Here is an 18,923-nt window from a genome sequence, read left to right as displayed (position 1 = left end):
AGGAGTACAATGTGGGCAGAGTGGGACTTTTATCCCAACAATCCTAAGTGACCTTATTGTATTGATCATTTCAACTTTTGTATTAACATCATATAATGGACCTCATTGAGCCTCCTTGCAAAATGCACATGATCTTTATTTATGCCTTCATTATTTATTGAATGTGCTTTGGTTAGGGAAACTCACTATGATTCATTCCACCCTACCTATTCTTCTTCTGTTTTCACAAATGTCTATAATAATATCAATGTGATATCATAACAACTAAAACAAATACGAATTGTATTAAGACGATAGACTTACATGCATAAATTAGCTAATTATAAATTAGGCAAATTATGTATACTTGTCAATTCATCATCATTTGAATTTCATAATTTGTCATGAAATGAATTGATGTGACATTCTCCACATCCACTTAAGATCCATCATGATAGATTGGTTATTTGTTGAACATTTGTTGCGTGATCGATAGCATCGATCATTTTCTTTAAAAGGTTATATATAAGCCTAATGGCAAATAAAGTACAACAAAAAAATTCAAATCAATATTTAGTTCAGCTAAGGGCTACACAATAAAGGCAAAAACATAACAAAAAAGGTGAAGCTTATAAGATTGGCAAGAGACAAGATGTTCATAATCGCCAGACTTCTTGATAAAATTCGTAGAAATGTCAAAACATTATCAACAGTTATATTCTTGCTCGACCTTAGCTTGAGAAGTGTCCATATATCACATAAGATTGAATGCGGCCTTTCAATGTCACATTTCGATTTGGTCGTCCATCATTGATGGATCAAAATGGAAGGAAGAGGAGGAAAAAGCATGGGATTGGATTGGATTGGATTGGATGGATTCTAGGGCCCCACAGAGAAGCCAATAATATTTGTAAATTGCTTATAACGTGGTATGTATGTATGTATTTATATACATTATAATTTATACATATTTCTAAGTCTCTTTCACGAAACAATAAAAAAAACAGAAAAGAAAAGAAATTGACACTACACCCTCCGAGAGCCGGGGAGAATCGCCGCCATCGCCATCGCCATCGCCATCGCCCCTTGTCTTTCGCTTCCGATCCTTGATCTTGGTAAAGCTGAATTAAGTTTAGCTCGATTTCTCGTGTTCTTTTGATCGATGCATCTTTACTTTGTTTGCAGAGAGAACTTGATTCGACTTCATGGAGTTAGGGCTCTCTTCAGAACCTCTCTTCTTCGCTTCTTCGATCTTGAACTCTGTCAGAATCCATGGAAACCCAGGAAGGTCTCCTGGAATAGGTAAAAGTACAAATAAAGTTCATTTGTTTGTAAACTGGGTATGAAAGTGAGTTAACAATTAGGTTTTGATTTTATTCAGCAATGTTTTTCTTGTTTTAAGCATCGCCAAAATAATTTTGGCTTCATGGAGTGTCTTGTTGTTGTACTCGTGGCAATTCTATGTAGTTTGTTTCAGATATTCGAATTTGATTGTAGTATCGTAGTACACTTACATTCTGAAAATTGAGATTCATAACCTTAGATTTAAGCTTTGACCGTTCAGTCTTTCTTTTTTATTTGAGATGGACTTTATATTGTTGAAGAGATTTGAATTCAACCCTAGGTCAATAAAGCATTTTTCAAGCGATGGAGGCTCAACCTTTTGATTTGTATACATTCTTTGTGATTCGAGATGAACCTTATTTTGTCTGAGATATTGAATTCGATCATAGTTTTAAGATACATAAGCTTTTTTTAAAAGTTTTTGCTGTTCACCCTTTCATTATGTTTCTAGATGGACTGTATTTTGTTGGAGACATTTGAATTGGTTGAGAAAACACGTACATTGTGGAAGTGAGCTCCATAATCCTAGTTTTAAGCAACCTCTGTTTAGACTTCCATTATGATTCTATATGGAATTCAAGAGTGGTTAAAGTATGTAAGTGAGCTCCATCTTCTTAATTTTAAGCATTCTCTGTTTACACTTCCATTATGTTTCTATATGGAATTTATTTCGAAGAGATATTTTGTTTTGATCATGTGTTCAAAACAGCGAAGGGTGGATGGGCTCCATTAGACTGGAACTTTTGCTGTTTATGAATTTTTTATATCTGCCAATCTAGATAGACCTTATTTCCCAGGAGATAGAGTGCAAGAGTAAAGAGTGATCGTTTGTTGAAAAGCATTTTGAAGAATGGTTTCTAAGGAACATAGTACACGCACAATGAAGGTGAGCTCCAGAGGCTTACTTTTAAGCTTTTAGTATTTAGACATGTTTGTTCAGATTTTTGATTGTAGATCTTATTTTCTTGGAAATTTGGATGTGATGATTGGTTGAAATCAGTTATGATGAGTAGTTGCGACAGATCATCCACACTGGAAATAAGGTCTATATTCTTAGTTTCAAAGTACTTAATCGTAAAATGCAGTACATGTCTGGCATGCAATAGTACAGAGTGCTTATGTATTTTAGGATGTATATTTGTGATAGGATAGATATAGTGAATCCAATGACTATAAGCATAAAAAATCACAAACATTAAAATTATATATATTGGAAATCATCCTAAAACATTCAAAATTCCGGGAATGTATCTTATGTTGACTATCGATGATATTAACAGTAATATTCATTATCTGGTGAATGATCAAACATAAACAACATCAACTCTGTAATAATCCTCCTCAGTCTTTGTGGAGAACGAAAAAGAGTTAAAGAGAAGGAGGAGAATTGTGAACTTTGAAATTAGAATTAGGAAAGGAAAGAGAAGCAAATGAGAAAGGGGAAAAATTGTGGGAAAAGGTCCATTCAAGAAATAGTCAGTTTGGGGAAAAACTCGTGTATAGATGATTTAAGCTTATGAGGCCATTTTTATAAATTTCAAATCAAAGAACTCTATATTTTCTGAACCAAATCAAAGAACTCTATATGACTGTATTAGCACACCCTAATCTGCGCTCATACACCATATGGAAAAAACCATGCAAGTTAGTTTTAAGCTTTTGCTATTTCTATGAGTTGCATTCTGCAACTCCTTGCTATTTCTTTCCCTGGCCTCATCCCCCTTGTCACCAACAAATGAATGCCATTTTTACTTGGCTCTTAATGTGCTTCCCTTGCTTCAAACATCTCCCCATCTTGGGGCGACACATGTTAAAGATTTTTCGAAAACAAAAATTTCAGTCTTATCTAATTTCAGAATATTAAGTTCTTAGATATCTAGATTCTTTAGTACCATATCTTTAGTTATATTCATTTTGGTTTGTTGTTATCAAAGTCGAGAAAACATTATAAGATATACTCTCTTGTTTGGTCTTATAGGCCATTCTGGCCTCTTAAAAGACGTCACTATAACTTTTTTTTCTTTTTTTCTTTACTGGGAAAAAGGTGCACCTTCAGTCACAGTAGATTCTAGCCGGGCATTACTAAAAATGTCACTGTGTAGACTTCCTTTGGGATATGTGATTCCACATGAACTTTATTTCTCAGGTGGTATTTATGCTATAGCCCTATATGCACACCTGTAACCAACAATTGGGAGCCAATTACCAAGGCTATGAGGTCTGGCTGTCCATGCATAGTTTGGATGGTTATTGTCTGAACACTACACTGAGGCTGTAGCCTGTAAAGATCTTGTAGTTCAGGACTGTTTATAATTTGCGATTCTAGATGGACTTATCCTGTAGGAGAAATCTGAATTCGATTATAGGTTGAAGTCAAAAGAGGATTTTAAGGATAGTAAAGAAGCCTTATATCATTGTTTTTAAGCTTTTGCTCTTTTCTATCTGTTGCAGTGTCTAAAGATTTTGTTCCTTGGAAATCATTGCCCCTTAACCAGAACTAAATGGCTGCCCGAGGACCGGAAACTAGCAAAGGAACCTCTGAAGTTTCTGTAGGTGAACTGTCTCTATACTCGGCTAATGTTATGGATCCTTCTGTCTCCTATGCTTCTTTGGAGCCACAGTACTCCCTTGGGCCACCGGCTTTTGTGGATTCTGGACTTATATCAGGAGAGACGATTCTGAGGGATGAATTTTTGATGCATGATAATTCTCCAAGATTCCTGCCCAAAAGGAAAACACAACAGTCCATAACTTACCATGGTGGTACAAATGAATTGTTCGGATATTTACAACATGAAGAACTTGCAGGAATTCTAGGAGAGAGAATAGGAAGTACAGCTGATACGACAGGAGCACCAGAAAGGGTATATCTTTTGTCTTGGATTTATTCCTTCACATTCTTGCACTGTCTCACTATTACCGTATGGTTTTAGACTTCTAATTGTGACATGGAATTTCAGGTTTCTTTCAGTAATAGCTCATCATGGGAGCAATATGGAGGACGAATAAAATTTATGTGCAGTTTCGGTGGAAAGATCCTCCCCAGACCTGGGGATGGAAAGCTTCGATATGCTGGTGGTGATACACGAATAATCACCATCGATCGACATATGAAATATAGTAATCTTATGCCCAAGATGCAGCATCTCTATGGGCAGCCTGTTTTGTTGAAATATCAACTACCAGATGAAGATCTTGATGCATTAGTATCTGTTTCCTGTGATGAAGATGTGGAAAATATGATGGAAGAATATGACAGGGTGCACACCATTGAGGGATCCTCAAAGTTGCGTATCTTTCTCTTTTCTCTATCCGAGAATGATGGACATTTAACTGATGTCCTAGATGTAAGGACCACGGAGGAAGTGTATGTAGATGCAATTAATGGAATGCCAGAAACAAGACCAGTGGGCATGGTGTCTATTGATAGTTCAAATAATTTGATGGGTCTAGAGCCAATTGGTATTTGGAATGATCATCAGCCTCCTATCAATGCATCAACTTCCCTTGGTATTGCACTGCAATTAAAACCTGTGGGAATGTCCCAGGTGAATCTGCAGCCTTTGCCAAGGGGTTTTAAAACATCTCCTTCGAATCCTTCATCTCCAACGATAACATCAAGGTTTTCCCAGCTCCAACAACCTGCAATCCTAGATATTTCACATCACATGCATCCAGATCAATCAGTCAAATGTCCTCCAGCACATGGGGTAAAACATCAGTTAGGTGCAGCATACCATGATGTCAGTGTCAAAATTGGTACGTCTCCCCTCAGTTCTCAACATGATGCTCCTATTTGGCCACTTGAATCAAGAAAGCCAGCAGATTCACCAACAAAGATGCAGCATGAGAATAACACAAACCATTTCTTTCAACAGGAGAAAGATTTAATATCAGGGCCTCTTGTGGCTACAGGCATTCCCATCGGTGTTATGTCTTGTGTGAACTCCTGTGGCAAAGTGCTTAACGTGAGTTGTCATAGCAAACTGATGATTCCAGAAGAGAACATTCGAGGTATAGCTATGCCACCACACCAACAGTTTTCTTCACAGCTTTATTCTCATGTTGTTACATCAGGCCATGAGATTCCAGTATACAATCAGGTGGAAGTTTTGCCTGAGTGGTTGCATCAAAAGAATTCATCCATGCAAACTACTATTCACTCATCTGACACAGGAGTAGCTCTGTCTTCGCCTCGCATAGTGATGCCGGAAAGCAGTTGGGAAATGAATGCAATTCAACAACATTTGCCACATCAAGGGGATAGAAATAGGTGGCACATCGAGCAGTCTCATCCAAATATTGTAGTGCAGACTCAAAATGAGCTGCCAGTAATAGGATTAAAACCTCTCAATACCCAGATTCATTTAGATGAGGAACTGCTTAATGTTGAACATGCTACAAGACAACAACATCCAATTGCACTTATGAAGGTGGAGAAATCACATGGTAACCGTGAGGGGACTTGTTTAGAGTACCATTTTCCTGAACGTTTGACACAACCTAAGACACCTCCTTATGAGGGAGGCAGTCCGTGTAGAGAGTCTTTATCTCCATTTGTAGATAATAAAGTTATTAGAGTGGGTGAACTAGGACAGATACAACATGAAGATGGACCTCAATATCAAGAAGTATTATCTCCATTTGTAGATATTAAACTTCCTGGGGATGAAAATTTGCGGCTGCAACATGAGGTTGTACCTCAATATCAAGAATTATTATCTCCATTTGTAGATAATAAAGTAATTGGGGATGGGCATGGGCAAATAAGCCACGAGGATAGAGTTGATTATTCCCAGTATTGTGAAGGCGTTGATTGGGTTTTGACGAAGCAGAACAATGAAGCGACTAGTTTGGTTTGGAATCAAAATAATCAAGCAGAGAGAAGTGAAGAATCAAATAGACTTGTCAGCCTAATCAATGCTGATGATAGTAATGCCTTACATGGATCCAAATCATCCTTCAGCTATACAACCAAAATTGATGCTGAGCAAATTAATGCCCAGGTTCCCTTAAAGATTAGTACAACGTTGACATGTGTTGCAGAAAATTTGCCAACCCTGGATGGAGTCAAAGTTCTGGGATCAACACAGTCACCTCATGCGAATGAAACCTTTCCAAGTCCTCTTTCAGCAAGCACTGTTGAAAATTCAAATCTGTTGTTAGCAACAAAACTGGAAGACAGGCAGTGGATCAAAGGAACTGAAACTGGAACTCAAATAAAGAATAATCCTGGAAGGAATATCTTTGAAGATGATCCCTTTTCCAGTGATGGTCTCAATAGGCATCCCAGCAGTGGAAAGAAATATCTTCAACAGGAGCCATTAGATTTTTATCTTGATGGCACAGACATGAAAGTAAACAAAAAGCAGATGATTGATTCTCAAATCCAACCAACCATATCCATAAGTACACCTTCACAACTATCTCCACGTATCTCAGCTGATGAAGTGCAGTTGAGTAGTACTATCCATTGTTTTGCAGCGGAAGAAACCACATCTTCCAATTATTTGACAGAGGGCTTAACATGTTTAAATGATGTTCAAAACAAAGATTCAGGTGTTTGGATAGTTAATTCAGAGACTGTTGGGTTTCTCAACTTGAGAAAAGAAGTTTCAGTAACTTCAAATCTTATGGCAGGAAAAGGGGATCTTTCTTTATTTAATTCAGGTCGTGTGCAAGAAAACACAAATGAGGAAAACAGAGACAGTGTAGATGGCATGCCAAAGAGTACAGATGCAAAAGTAGACTTATCATTGCTCTATTCATTGGAAACATTATCTAAGCAGGATTGGGAGAAAACAATAACAACGTTTCAGTCAGAGGAGCAAAAACAGACACAAAGTCTGCTTGATAATAAGAAGAAAGAGGTGACAGTGGATAGTATGGTGAAGAAAGTTTCGGTGAGTAGGTTTTGGTGCTAACAAAAATTGATAAGGATTTAGAACTATGAACACTTGAATTAACAAAAGACTGTCATTCCTTTGTAAACTAAAGAATTACCTGGTATGTAAATCAGGAAGTAAAGGTAGATGATGAATCAGTTGATTCAGATGTTGATAAATCAATCACACATCTACATCCTGCTGCTATTGCAGAAGCAAAAGCTATTGGGCGAGGATTGCAGGTAATCTATTGACCTAATTGAGGTAGTTTTATTTTTAATTGGCTCTTATGTTGTCAGGATTATGGATCCTGCTGTATGATTATACACCTTTCTAGATAGATAAGAAGCAATACAACAACAGCATTGCCTTGTGTAGTCTCTTCTTTGTGAGTTGTGTCACCTAACCTCTTTACTTAAGCCTATGCTCACTCAACCTTATCCCTGTTTAATCTTTACAAATTCACCCAGTTAATGCGATTTTTATTGTTACCTTAGGATAGTCACTTTTGTTTTTCTTTTATGCAGTTATTGTGCTGTTAGGGATGTCGATATTATTTTATCGAGGCTGTGCTAAGTGTTGAGTCTTGTGCCCTTTTTGCCTACAATTCCATTTCTTTGGAATGCTAGCTCTTCTCTCTTTTTTTAAAAACTTAAAGTGGTTGTGAAGGTATTTATAACACTTTCTGTTGCTATAACTTTGTTACTTATTTAAAGGTGCAGATCTTTTAAAGGGGACAACATGTGGATTTTCCCTCCTGTTTCTGTAATACAGTTTTTTTATATTAGTTCAGGAAACATATTGGTATTTGATACAAAAATGATATACAAATATAGCTCTTCAGTATTTTTAAATTCTGCCTATTTTTTCACGTATTCATTTCTCGTATTATGATTAAAAATCTTTTTCTGTGCTTTTGGAATGTTAATTTTTCCACTTTTTGTAATTTTATTCTTGGTTTTGTTAACTTCTTAAATTGCCCAAAAGTTCAAAATATATAAGATTGTGGAAATTAGAAGTAGCAAATGCTCCTTGGATAGATTTAGTGAAAAAAGAAAAAGGAACATCAATGAATAGGATGGAAATGATGAATGCTACATTAGAAGAAGAAGCCAAGAGGAAAGCTCGTGCGTTGCATGTATGAGTGGTAGGTTGGGCGGAAAAAGGAAGCCCACAAGAAGATGCCAAGAATCTCGGAACAAAGATTGGGGCATCAGATATTCCATTTGCTTCAGCATGGAGGGTGGGAAGAGATGAGTCTAGAACTAAAGCTCTTATTATATGCTTCATGGATATCGACAAGAAAAAAGCTTTACTATCTAAAAGAAGGGCACTCAAGGGTGAGAAAATATACTTAGATGATGATCTCACTCTACCCCAAGTGGCACACTGAAAAGAAAACATGCCACGAGAAGGCAAATGGGCTGTATATAGAGATAGTAAGGTCATTATTACAGAGAAGAGAACCGCATGACAATATATGGCCTATGAGACCCTATGCATGACTATTGGAATTGCAACGGATCTCTACGGACAGATGTCGGATATTTTGAAGATACCTTTAAAAACACAGATATTGCTATGTATATAGAGACCCACCAAGGCATGGCTAGCAAACTCCCTGATGTACAAGGATATAGATGGGAGTCAATATGTCGTCCCCAACCTCGGACACGGGGAAGCACTAGAGGTTCGGGAGGAGTGGCTGTGTTCTATCTTAAAAGACATCAATATATGTTTCTTTCTTTCTTCTATATTCTCTCTCTCTAGAATCTACAACACTTTAAAAGCCATCTCTTTCTAGAATCTGCAACGCTTTAAATGCCTTCTCTCTCTTCCACTTTTCCAAGATATTCCCTCGTATTCCTCTTTTATTGTACTTGTTTGGTGGTACAAGAGTCACTTCACTACCAAACAACCATTTCAGCCATGTTCCCTAATTTTGTATAAATAGGCTATGCTGGCATTTTTTGGAAGAACTCTATTTTTGCTGCTACTTGCAAACAGGCTCTACTCTTTGGCTGTGTCTCTACTCTTTGCAACTGCTTTTGTTACTGCTGTCTAACAGCCTTCTCACAGCTTGACTGTGTGTCTATTTTTTCTAACAACTGTTCCGCTGTTGCTATTAACAACTATTCTTAGAAAGTGCATCTTCACGGTTAAAGACTATATGAATAAGTAAATGCAAACATAGGTGGAGATAGCCAAAGATGCCAAAGCTCAAGCCAATCATGCTCAAACAAAAATAAAAGCAAACGCTCACCGGATAAGAGGTAGTGAAAAAGCAAAAAGGTGTATAGGTAGATAGATGGAAGTGATGCATGCTACACTAGAACAAGCAAAAAGGAAAGTTTTTGCATTAAATGCACAAATTGTTGGTTGAGCTTAAAAAGTAACGCACAAGAAGATGCTAGGAATCTTAGAACAAAGATTGATGCATTAGATATTCCATTTTCTTTAACATGGAGGGTGGGATGAGATGAATTAGAGTTCATTATCTCTAGAGTTTAAGCCTTGATCATCCGTTTCACGAATACTGAAAAGGAAAAAGCTTTCCAATCCTAGAGAAAGCCATTGAAAGACGAAAATATATTTAGATGATGATCTTACTCCAACTCAAGTAGAATATCTGAAAGAAAGGAATGAAGGAAGAAAGAAAGAAAGAAAGAAAGAATGAATGAAAGATATATTAACGTCTTTTAAGAGGCCAAAATGTCCTATAAGAGCAAACAAGAGATTACATTTTAAGTGTTGTCTTGTCTTTGAGAACAACAAATCAAAATAAAATAAATATTACACAGTAAATATAAAAGTAAATAAGATAAAAAGAGACAAGAAATCTGGTTTTCGGCACATGTGACATTCTCAAGTTAGATTATTATAACTATTGTCTTTGAAACATCTAGAGCATAGGTCGATCTAGAATGGAGAGTTCTCTGAAGTGAGGGAAGCACCTGCAATGTCTGGAGATAATGGCCTTTATCTGTCGATGACAATGGTGTTGAGGTTGTGGTCCATGGGGCTGGGGCCTATGTGCACGACAAATTGCTATTGCCCGATCTATTGTAACTTGTTTGTTATGTCCTAGTCTGGAGCTCGTTTGTGTATCCCTTGATTTGAGTTGTAGCATGGAGTGATGGGGCTAAATAAAGTTGTGATTGTTCTTTGTGGATGAGCTTGTGTGGCTGTATTATTGTCCTTCAACAACTTTTCCCTATGTCTCTTGAGTTCTAACAAGAAAAGTTCTAGGTACTGTTGGTCCTCATATTCCATTACCTTGCGTAGCGGGCCAAAAACTTGTTTAAAGAGGCAATGGTATCTCCCTCTGATTTCGTAAAAGACACTACAATGACAAACATAATGTTCATCGGATTTCACTCCTTGATGACACAATTGCCAAATTCTTTCTTCTAGAGATATTCGTATATATCTGCCTACCTCAATCTCTAACTGATGTAATGAAGTTCACAGCTGCCCTATCACACTGCGCAACGCATAGGATAGATGTATGTCCATATAATGTGGCCTGATGATGAATCCATCCTCCTATGTGTGTAGAAAGTGTTTCACTGATCGGAACAATGCCTCGGTGATTGTAGGTGCTGCTCCCATCTCTGCCCAGATTATATCTATGATTTGAGGTCAACGACTGATGCACAAAGGATGTATATGTTAAAAATGGGAGTGGTGTGGCTAAATACCAAATTGCATAGTAGTTCAGCTGTATAGTTGTGGAATGTACAATTGCATGCCATATTTGGATCTTTTCATATCGCTAAAGGAAGTTACACAAGGATTGTCAAAAGTCATTTCATAAAGCAACTACTAATGCCTTTCCCCACAAAACCATCAATGCACCCAAACCTGGTTGAGGCACACAAAATAGTTGATATCATGAAGGATGTTGTGATACTATGAGTCACTTGCAACCATGAATTGGGGTATTGGTACTCACAAACAAGTAAGAAAAACCTTCCAACGCCTTGTGAGGAAGACACATCATATTTGACTGCCTTGTGAGGAATTGGTGTCAAGAAAAGTGCAATCTCCCAATAAGTAGTCTGAGTTTGGTTAGCACAATTGGAGTTAAAACAAGGATGCCCACCATCACCCGTTCTCTTCAAGCTCCGTGTAGATGAGCTATTATTGCATTACATAAAGAGATTTGGTGGTTTCCTAGTAGATATAGCTACAGATTTTACTATATGGTGATGAAATTGTACTGATTTTTTTACTCTCCAGAGGAACTACAAAGACATCTAAACACTTTAAAAACAGAGTGTACAGACAAAGATTTATCAATAAACCTAGATAAAACTAAAGTGGTGATGTTTTACACCACTCAAGCATGAGTAACAAGATCAGAATTAGAGCTCTTCTTGGGAGATGAAAAGGTGGCATAAGCACAATCCTACACATACCTGGAAGTAACATTCATAAGGCCTTGGTTCTCCTAACAAGAAGGTGCTTGTTATCTTGTGGATATGTAGCCCATGGTGCTCTTGAAAGATGATGTGTACGTATACAGTTCCAAGAGCCACAAACTAAATTGTGGCTATTTGATGCATATGTATTTAACACCGACTCGTCTCTATGGGTTAGAAAGCTAGCATTGAATCCTCACAAGGTAAATATCTGGAGTTCAAGAGACCTTCAGTCTCGACGATTGCCTGTATGATAAGAAGCAAAGCATCAGTGCCCCATGATATAATTTGAGCAGATATTTGAATAGCCCCAATAATCACTGCGGCATAATTCTGAATAGTAACTGACGGCTTTTGGAGCTCCTTAAACAAAGGTACGCAAGGTTGGCTTTTAGGTCATCAAAACACTTGCTGAACAAGGAGATAATCATTGTCGGTATGCTGAACAACAATGGTTCGAGTCACATGGCCTAAGCAGAAATGCACCATGCTGATTCCAGGATAGTTTGGACCATCCTCATTTGAACATGTCCAAAAGTGAAAAAATGATTGAAGTGATCTGAACTGATGTTACCAAATCAGATAATGGAAGAACATGAACCAGTCGCACAACATCTCTTGGTCGAAAGATTGCCCACTAAAAGGCACAATTTTTACACACATTGGAAGATGAGGTCACCATCATGCCCTCTTGTATGGAAATACATCTATCCTGTGCACTATGCAGTGTGATAGGGCAGCTACAAGCCTATTTAGTTAGAGATTGAGGTAGGGAGATATGTATGCACACCTCTGGAAGAAATAATAAGCCAATATGTCATCAGGGAGTGGAATCAGAAGAACAATATGTTTGACACTGTATTCTTTTTTACTACATAAGAGGGAGATATCATGCCTCTTATTTGATCCAATACACAAAATAATGGAATATGAGGACCCACGATGGTTGGCTTTTTTTGCTTAAACTCAAGAGACATAAGGAGAAGTTGTTGAATGAGAACAATGCAATCACATAAGCTCATCAACAAAGAATAAACACAACTTTCTTTAGCCCCATCTCTCCTCATGCTACAAGTCTTGTTGTGCACGTGGCCCCAGCCTTGTGTGCCACAAGCTCACCACCCTTGTTATTGATGGATAAAGGCCATTATCTCCCACATTGCAGATACACTCCCTACAAACATTCTTCTCACAATCACAATGTGCAGTTTTGATTGGAACATTTATCGGCATAATTCTTGACAATCAGGAGTTACTAAATTTCTTACCTACTATGAAAAAATGATTTAGTTTTGGTTCCATTGGTCATATTTGACGTTCTAGGAGAATAATAAAATCTCATTCATATAACACATACTTAAACCTATAAGTTATGTGTGGAACTATATACCTAGTTCCTTAATTGTTGATAAAATGGGCTCATAATTAGTCAAGAAGAAAGAAATCATAAAAGAAGAAGCTATTGTTGCTTTGTGAATTATTGGAAAACCTTGAACACTATATCACATGCTTGGCTCATGTAATGACTAGAACCCCTTGAAGTGCCGGTATATATGCAATGGGAAATCTATGGTCTATGTCAATGAATGTCAGGAAAAGTGCATGCTCATAATAGTTGTTGGAGGTCATGGTTACCATGATTAGAGTGAAACAAGGATGCCTGCTGGTGCTTTGAATTGCATATTGACCCTCCCAGCTTTTAGTTAAGAAGAAAGAAACCATAAAAGGAGAATATATTTTTGCTTTGTGAATTATAAGAAAGCCTTCAATACTTTATCATGTGCTTGGCTCATGTAAAGACTAGAAGCCCTTGGACTGACGGTATATATGCAATGAGGATTCTATGAGCTATATTAATCAGCGTCAAGAAAAGTGTGTCTCATAATGGGTTGTCAGAAGTCATGGCTACCGTGATTAGAGTTGCTAAACATATGGAACTTATGAGATATATAGAGAAGTACCACGAAAGCTCATAAACAAAGAAGTTATGATTCTTATTTTCTTTAGCTCCAACACATGCTACAAGATCTCAACTACAACACTTGAACAGGATTACAATAGATCAGGCAATAGCAATTTGTTCTGCGCATAAGCCAAATCAATCTAAACATGAATTTGTCACATTTGTCACATGAATATAAAGGCCATTATCACCCTACACTGAAACTGTTTTCCTTACCTTGGAGGAGACCTCTCCATCTTGGATTGATCCATGAAGGCAGAAGTCTTCTAAGCTCAGAATGTTATTTGCATAGCTAACAAGTAGGGTCTCAGCCACAATACTTGAAATGGGTTACAATAGATCAGGGAATAGCTATTTGTTGTGCACATAGGCTGCATTCATCTAAACCATGAGCCTGTTACCCTTGTCACTGACAGATAAAGACCCTTATCACCCTGAATCCACGGTGTTTCCCTCGCTTTGGAGATCTTTCAAAGGCAGAAGTTTCAGTCCATCTAAGTTGAGAGTGTTAAGTGCTTACCTGATAACATCTTTTGGGTACCTTAAGTTAATTCATATTTATTTATTTTCTTAAAGATGAGACAACAGTTTAAAAGGAATCTCTCATTTGGTCTCATAGGGCCATTCTGGCCTCTTAAAAGATGCTAATATGTTTTGTCTTTTTTTCGAAAACAATTTCTCATTCTCATTACAAAATCAAAATGCAAGATCCATTTAGAAATTTCTGAAGATAAGAGATTATGGAAATGGTATTTATTTTTTCTCCTTTGTGTTTCTTTGAATAGCATGAGTAAAAAAAAGAGCACTTATAAGTGCACTAATCAATTCAAGGTTTGGAGTTCCCGTAGTCAAAACTCAAACAAGTGTTGTATTTGCAGGATTTCCAAAGGATGCAAATAATAAACATAAGTTTTTCTTGACTGGGAAGATTGACATTCACTGTAGAATCTGGAATATTCTTGATAAAAGCTGGAACTTTCTGCAATTTTGAACATAAAAGCTATCATAAATATGTGTAGGGACTATATAAAAATTACGGATTTATCACTTATTGGAAACAATTATTTTTTACAATGGCAAATGCTTGGAAGTTCAGTATTTTGACTTCGTACATGCTTCTTTTTTTGACTATTTTCTTGTTGAGCACTTGGATAATGCTTGTTTTCCACGTTCAATGAAGGTATTGTCCAATACATGTGGCCATTGTTTACTTAATGCACAATGCTCAATGGAGTTATTCGTTGCTGGAAATGCTCACTATGGTTTGTCATCTCATGCATGCAAATGGAGCTAAGGTTTGCTACTCTATGTTCACTACCAGCATACCCCTGTTCTTGAATTTGCTCTTGAGCACTGCATGTACGTTTCTGCCGGAAGTGAAATTTCAAATTCTAGGGACTGTATAAAATTTGCATGATACAAAGTATTTCTCACACTTTCTCTTACCTTGAGCATTTTCAAGTTATTAATTACTATCGATATTTGAAGTGCATATGAATTCTTTCATTAGTATTGAAATATCTATGTGCATAGTGAACTTGACTCTATGGTTCAACTATGCTTGTGTATTGGCTAGGTCTATATTGCAACCATCTAGTTATTGGCCACTGTATCTTAATACTGAACCTCAGCTGTGAGCTACCTCTAAAAGTTTTTAAATTTAATTATTAATTACTATTCAATTGATGTGTTTAAGGGAATTTTATTCTGTTTTCTGCCAGACAATAAAAAATGCAGATCTGGAAGAGCTTAGGGAATTAGGGACTGGTACCTTTGGCACTGTTTATCATGGAAAATGGAGAGGGACCGATGTTGCTATCAAACGCATCAAATCAAGTTGTTTTACTGGACGACCTTCCGAAAGGGAACGTCTGGTATGATCTTTATTGCCACACAAAATACTGCAGTTCAATAATAAATCATCTTAGTAAAGCTCTTGTTTCTGTAGATTGCAGATTTTTGGAATGAAGCGTATATGCTGGGACAGCTACATCACCCAAATGTGGTGGCATTCTATGGTGTAGTTTCAGATGGACCTGATGGAACTTTGGCAACAGTCACAGAGTTCATGGTTAATGGATCTCTTAGGCAAGTTTTGCAGAAAAAAGATAGGTAAGAGAGAGATTGCTAATATTTTAAAGAATTGTGTGAGAAACCTTCTTAACCTTTCATTTCATTTCTTCTTGCAGGACCATCGATCGCCGAAAGAGATTGCTAATCATTATGGATGCTGCTTTTGGTATGGAGTATTTACACGGGAAAAATATTATACACTTCGATTTGAAGTGTGAGAACATGCTTGTCAACATGAAAGATCCGCAACGACCCATTTGCAAGGTACTTCACTCTCATACATTAACTTTCTTGCTCGTAAATGTGAACTTAGCCCACTCTTAACTGTTGACTTTGTTATTCTAATGAATTAAAGAGGTATTTATTAATTTGGTGGGCTTGGATTAATACCTGGTTTCTCTCTTATACATTTAAGAAAAGATTTGATGAGTATAATCTCAGGATGAGCATTGAAGCCTCTTTGTAATAAATTATAACTTCCATTCTCATGATGGATGATCTCGTGTTGGAGCTTGTTGTCATGAAGTATCAACAAAGGAAACTACACTACCACATGAACAACATGAGGATTTTAGTACGAATCTTCATAAGACTGGTTTCTTATGTTAAAACCAGTGTTTTTTAATGCAATCGTCAGGACATTTATAAATGTCTATTATATGCTAAAGTAGTGGACAGAGATCTAATATACTAAAATAGGCAGGAAGATACTCCAGAAGTCAGCCTAATCTGTGAAGGTATCCATCATGTTGGATTTTCTCGATCAACTGTGAGGAAATGGTAGAGTTTTGTCATGAAAATAATGTTTTTAATCGGCATGAGAATCCAAGGCAGGGGAGTCCCTCTCTTAATAGGCAGTCTTCTTTCTTTAGCCCATCACTTCTACTAATGCTACAAGTCAATCAAAAGCTACACAAATGGGCTCCCGATGAGGACGTAACAAAGGGAGTACAATAGGTTGGGCTAGCAATTTGTCGTGCATGTAGGCCCTAGCCCCATGAATCGTGATCTCACCACCCTTGTCATCGACAGATAAAAGCCATTATCTCCCTCCATCGCAGGTGCTTCCCTTGCTTCATAGACCTCTCCATTCTGGATCGACCTATGCTAGAGATCTTTCGAAGAAAAAAAATACAATATATCTGACTTGAGAATCTTACATGTGTCAATAACAAGATTCTTTAGTCTCTTTTTATCTTATTTACGGTTTTTTACTTAGCAACATTTATTTATTTTGATTTGTTGTTCTCAAAGACGAGACAACACTTAAGATGTAATCTCTTGTTTGGTCTTATAGGCTATTTTGGCATCTTAAGAAATGTTAATATATCTTTCTTTCTTCTTTCTTTCTTTCTTTCTTTCTGGTAGTAGAGCAAGGGAAACAATAATAGAGGTCAATAACTATAAGTGTCTTGTATTTCTTTATCATAGGTTACATTGTTTTGATCATTCCTGTTACAGGTAGGTGACTTGGGGTTATCAAAAGTGAAGCATCAAACTATGGTATCAGGTGGCGTACGAGGCACTTTGCCGTGGATGGCTCCAGAGCTGCTCAATGGCAGCAGCAGCTTGGTTTCTGATAAGGTAGATTACATATGTGTCTCTCTCTCTCTCTCGTGCTGTTGGCTTGCTGGTTTACATTAGCACCCACAGTAATAAAATCTAGAGAACCTAGGTTCGATCCTTTATATGGGCTCAGCCCAGTCCCACAGATCCATCGGTTTGCCATTGGAATTTATAAAATATATATCCTGTTTTTTAAAGACACTTTACATGTTTGCGATCTATGAGTGGTTTTAAATCAAATTTACTATGGCTTATTATAAACTTACATGTTATAAATTCATATTCCATGCTGTTTTGTTTAGGTTGATGTGTTCTCTTTTGGTATTGTAATGTGGGAGCTCCTTACCGGTGAGGAACCTTATGCTGATATGCATTATGGAGCCATCATAGGTGAGAGCTTTGATTGATTATATACAAATATATCCATATGTTTTCTGAAGGTGTCATAGTTTATGATATAGCTTTTTCTTGTAAAAATCATATATACTAGGAGGTATTGTCAGCAACACTCTTCGACCTGCCATTCCGACTTGGTGTGATCCTGCATGGAAAGCTTTGATGGAAAGATGTTGGGCGACTGATCCAACAGAAAGACCTTCCTTCGTGGAGATTTCTGCGGAGTTGAGAGCAATGACAAATTTTAAGTCATAATATTGCTGATGATAGAGATTCTGCCCTTAATAGTTAATAGCATAAGCCTTCCCATGTGCCAGCCAGTTTTGCATGTTGAGTACCAGCCATATAGATCTGTTGAGATCTAAGGCTGTGTATATAGGTAGATATATCTTGGTATTTCTGGTGTGTGAGTATTATCGTTATTGATTATTTATTTCTTGGTGACTTGATGCCATAAATTTTGTCACAGGCTGAGAATGTAGTGAGTGAGAGAGGATACATGAGATTTGTAAATTTTCCAGGTAGTTTTGGGTGAGGTCAGAGAAACTAGGATTGAGAGAACACTTGGCATAATAAAAGGAAACACCAAAATTTGAAGAAATTTTTATTATCTTCATAAAGTTTTTCTCAAATGAACGTCTTTTGACACTAAGGGAATGTTTATTTAGCTCAAATTGGACGTTATTCTGGACACAAAGCCTACTGGAAGAAATAGATGATAGAACGTTTATATATTAATAATGTTTTGTTTTTTCAGGTTTGGTGATTTTATGCTTGAATTTGAAAGCTAATGGAGGTCAAAGTGCTACTTATTATTTGGATTTGTTTGGACTATTGTATGTTAATTAATACAAAAAGAGGCTATTTAGTAATTTATCATGTATGATGAAAATATGAATAATGAAATTACCTGTGGAAAAGTTGTATCAGTTTTCGGAATAATAAAAGATAAATTTTTAACTTGTGAGTTTTGAACCATGGCATGTTTTGAAATGGGGTGAAGATGGGAATATCAATTCCCTACCTATGATTTCTAGGATGATTGCCATATTTCATTACATCAATTAATCGAAGTTGGCCGATTGATTGCTTGAACCGAATTATTATGCGTTAATTCCATTATGTAACTGGTGCTGTAATTGATCAATCACGTGTAGTTGATTAAGATTGAAATGGACATGATCATGTTTGAAATTATAAACTTGTTCTCCAAACTAAACATATTCTAAATGATGGATGATTGTGTAGCCTAGTATAAGTTCATAAAGTGGAAATGAGAATTTACAGATGCCT

At 36.8% G+C, this 18,923-nt stretch overlaps 1 protein-coding gene across 2 annotated transcripts; it reads left to right on the top strand.

The window, feature by feature from the left end:
* The first annotated feature begins 981 nt into the window (after positions 1–981).
* LOC147867445 (RAF-like serine/threonine-protein kinase PRAF) lies at positions 982–18,199 on the top strand. Of its 2 annotated transcripts, XM_087315233.1 has the most exons (11): positions 982–1,094; positions 1,165–1,281; positions 3,775–4,187; positions 4,284–7,226; positions 7,343–7,450; positions 15,317–15,469; positions 15,544–15,707; positions 15,785–15,932; positions 17,130–17,252; positions 17,537–17,624; positions 17,725–18,199. In XM_087315233.1, exons 3-11 carry the CDS (start codon positions 3,825–3,827, stop codon positions 17,883–17,885), a joined length of 4,251 nt encoding a protein of 1,416 aa, XP_087171359.1. In that variant the 5' UTR covers positions 982–1,094; positions 1,165–1,281; positions 3,775–3,824; the 3' UTR covers positions 17,886–18,199. The 2 variants fall into 2 exon arrangements, with proteins under 2 accessions (XP_087171359.1, XP_087171360.1); XM_087315234.1 differs by lacking the exons at positions 982–1,094; positions 1,165–1,281 and adding an exon at positions 2,086–2,209.
* The last annotated feature ends 724 nt before the right edge of the window (positions 18,200–18,923 follow it).

Source organism: Azolla caroliniana, unplaced genomic scaffold, assembly GCF_043228905.1.
Source record: "Azolla caroliniana isolate FFs.n. ecotype wild unplaced genomic scaffold, voAzoCaro1.0.p SCAF_2, whole genome shotgun sequence".
NCBI lineage: Eukaryota > Viridiplantae > Streptophyta > Polypodiopsida > Salviniales > Salviniaceae > Azolla > Azolla caroliniana.
Note: the sequence above shows the minus strand (reverse complement) of the source record. Positions and strands in the feature narration are given on the sequence as shown.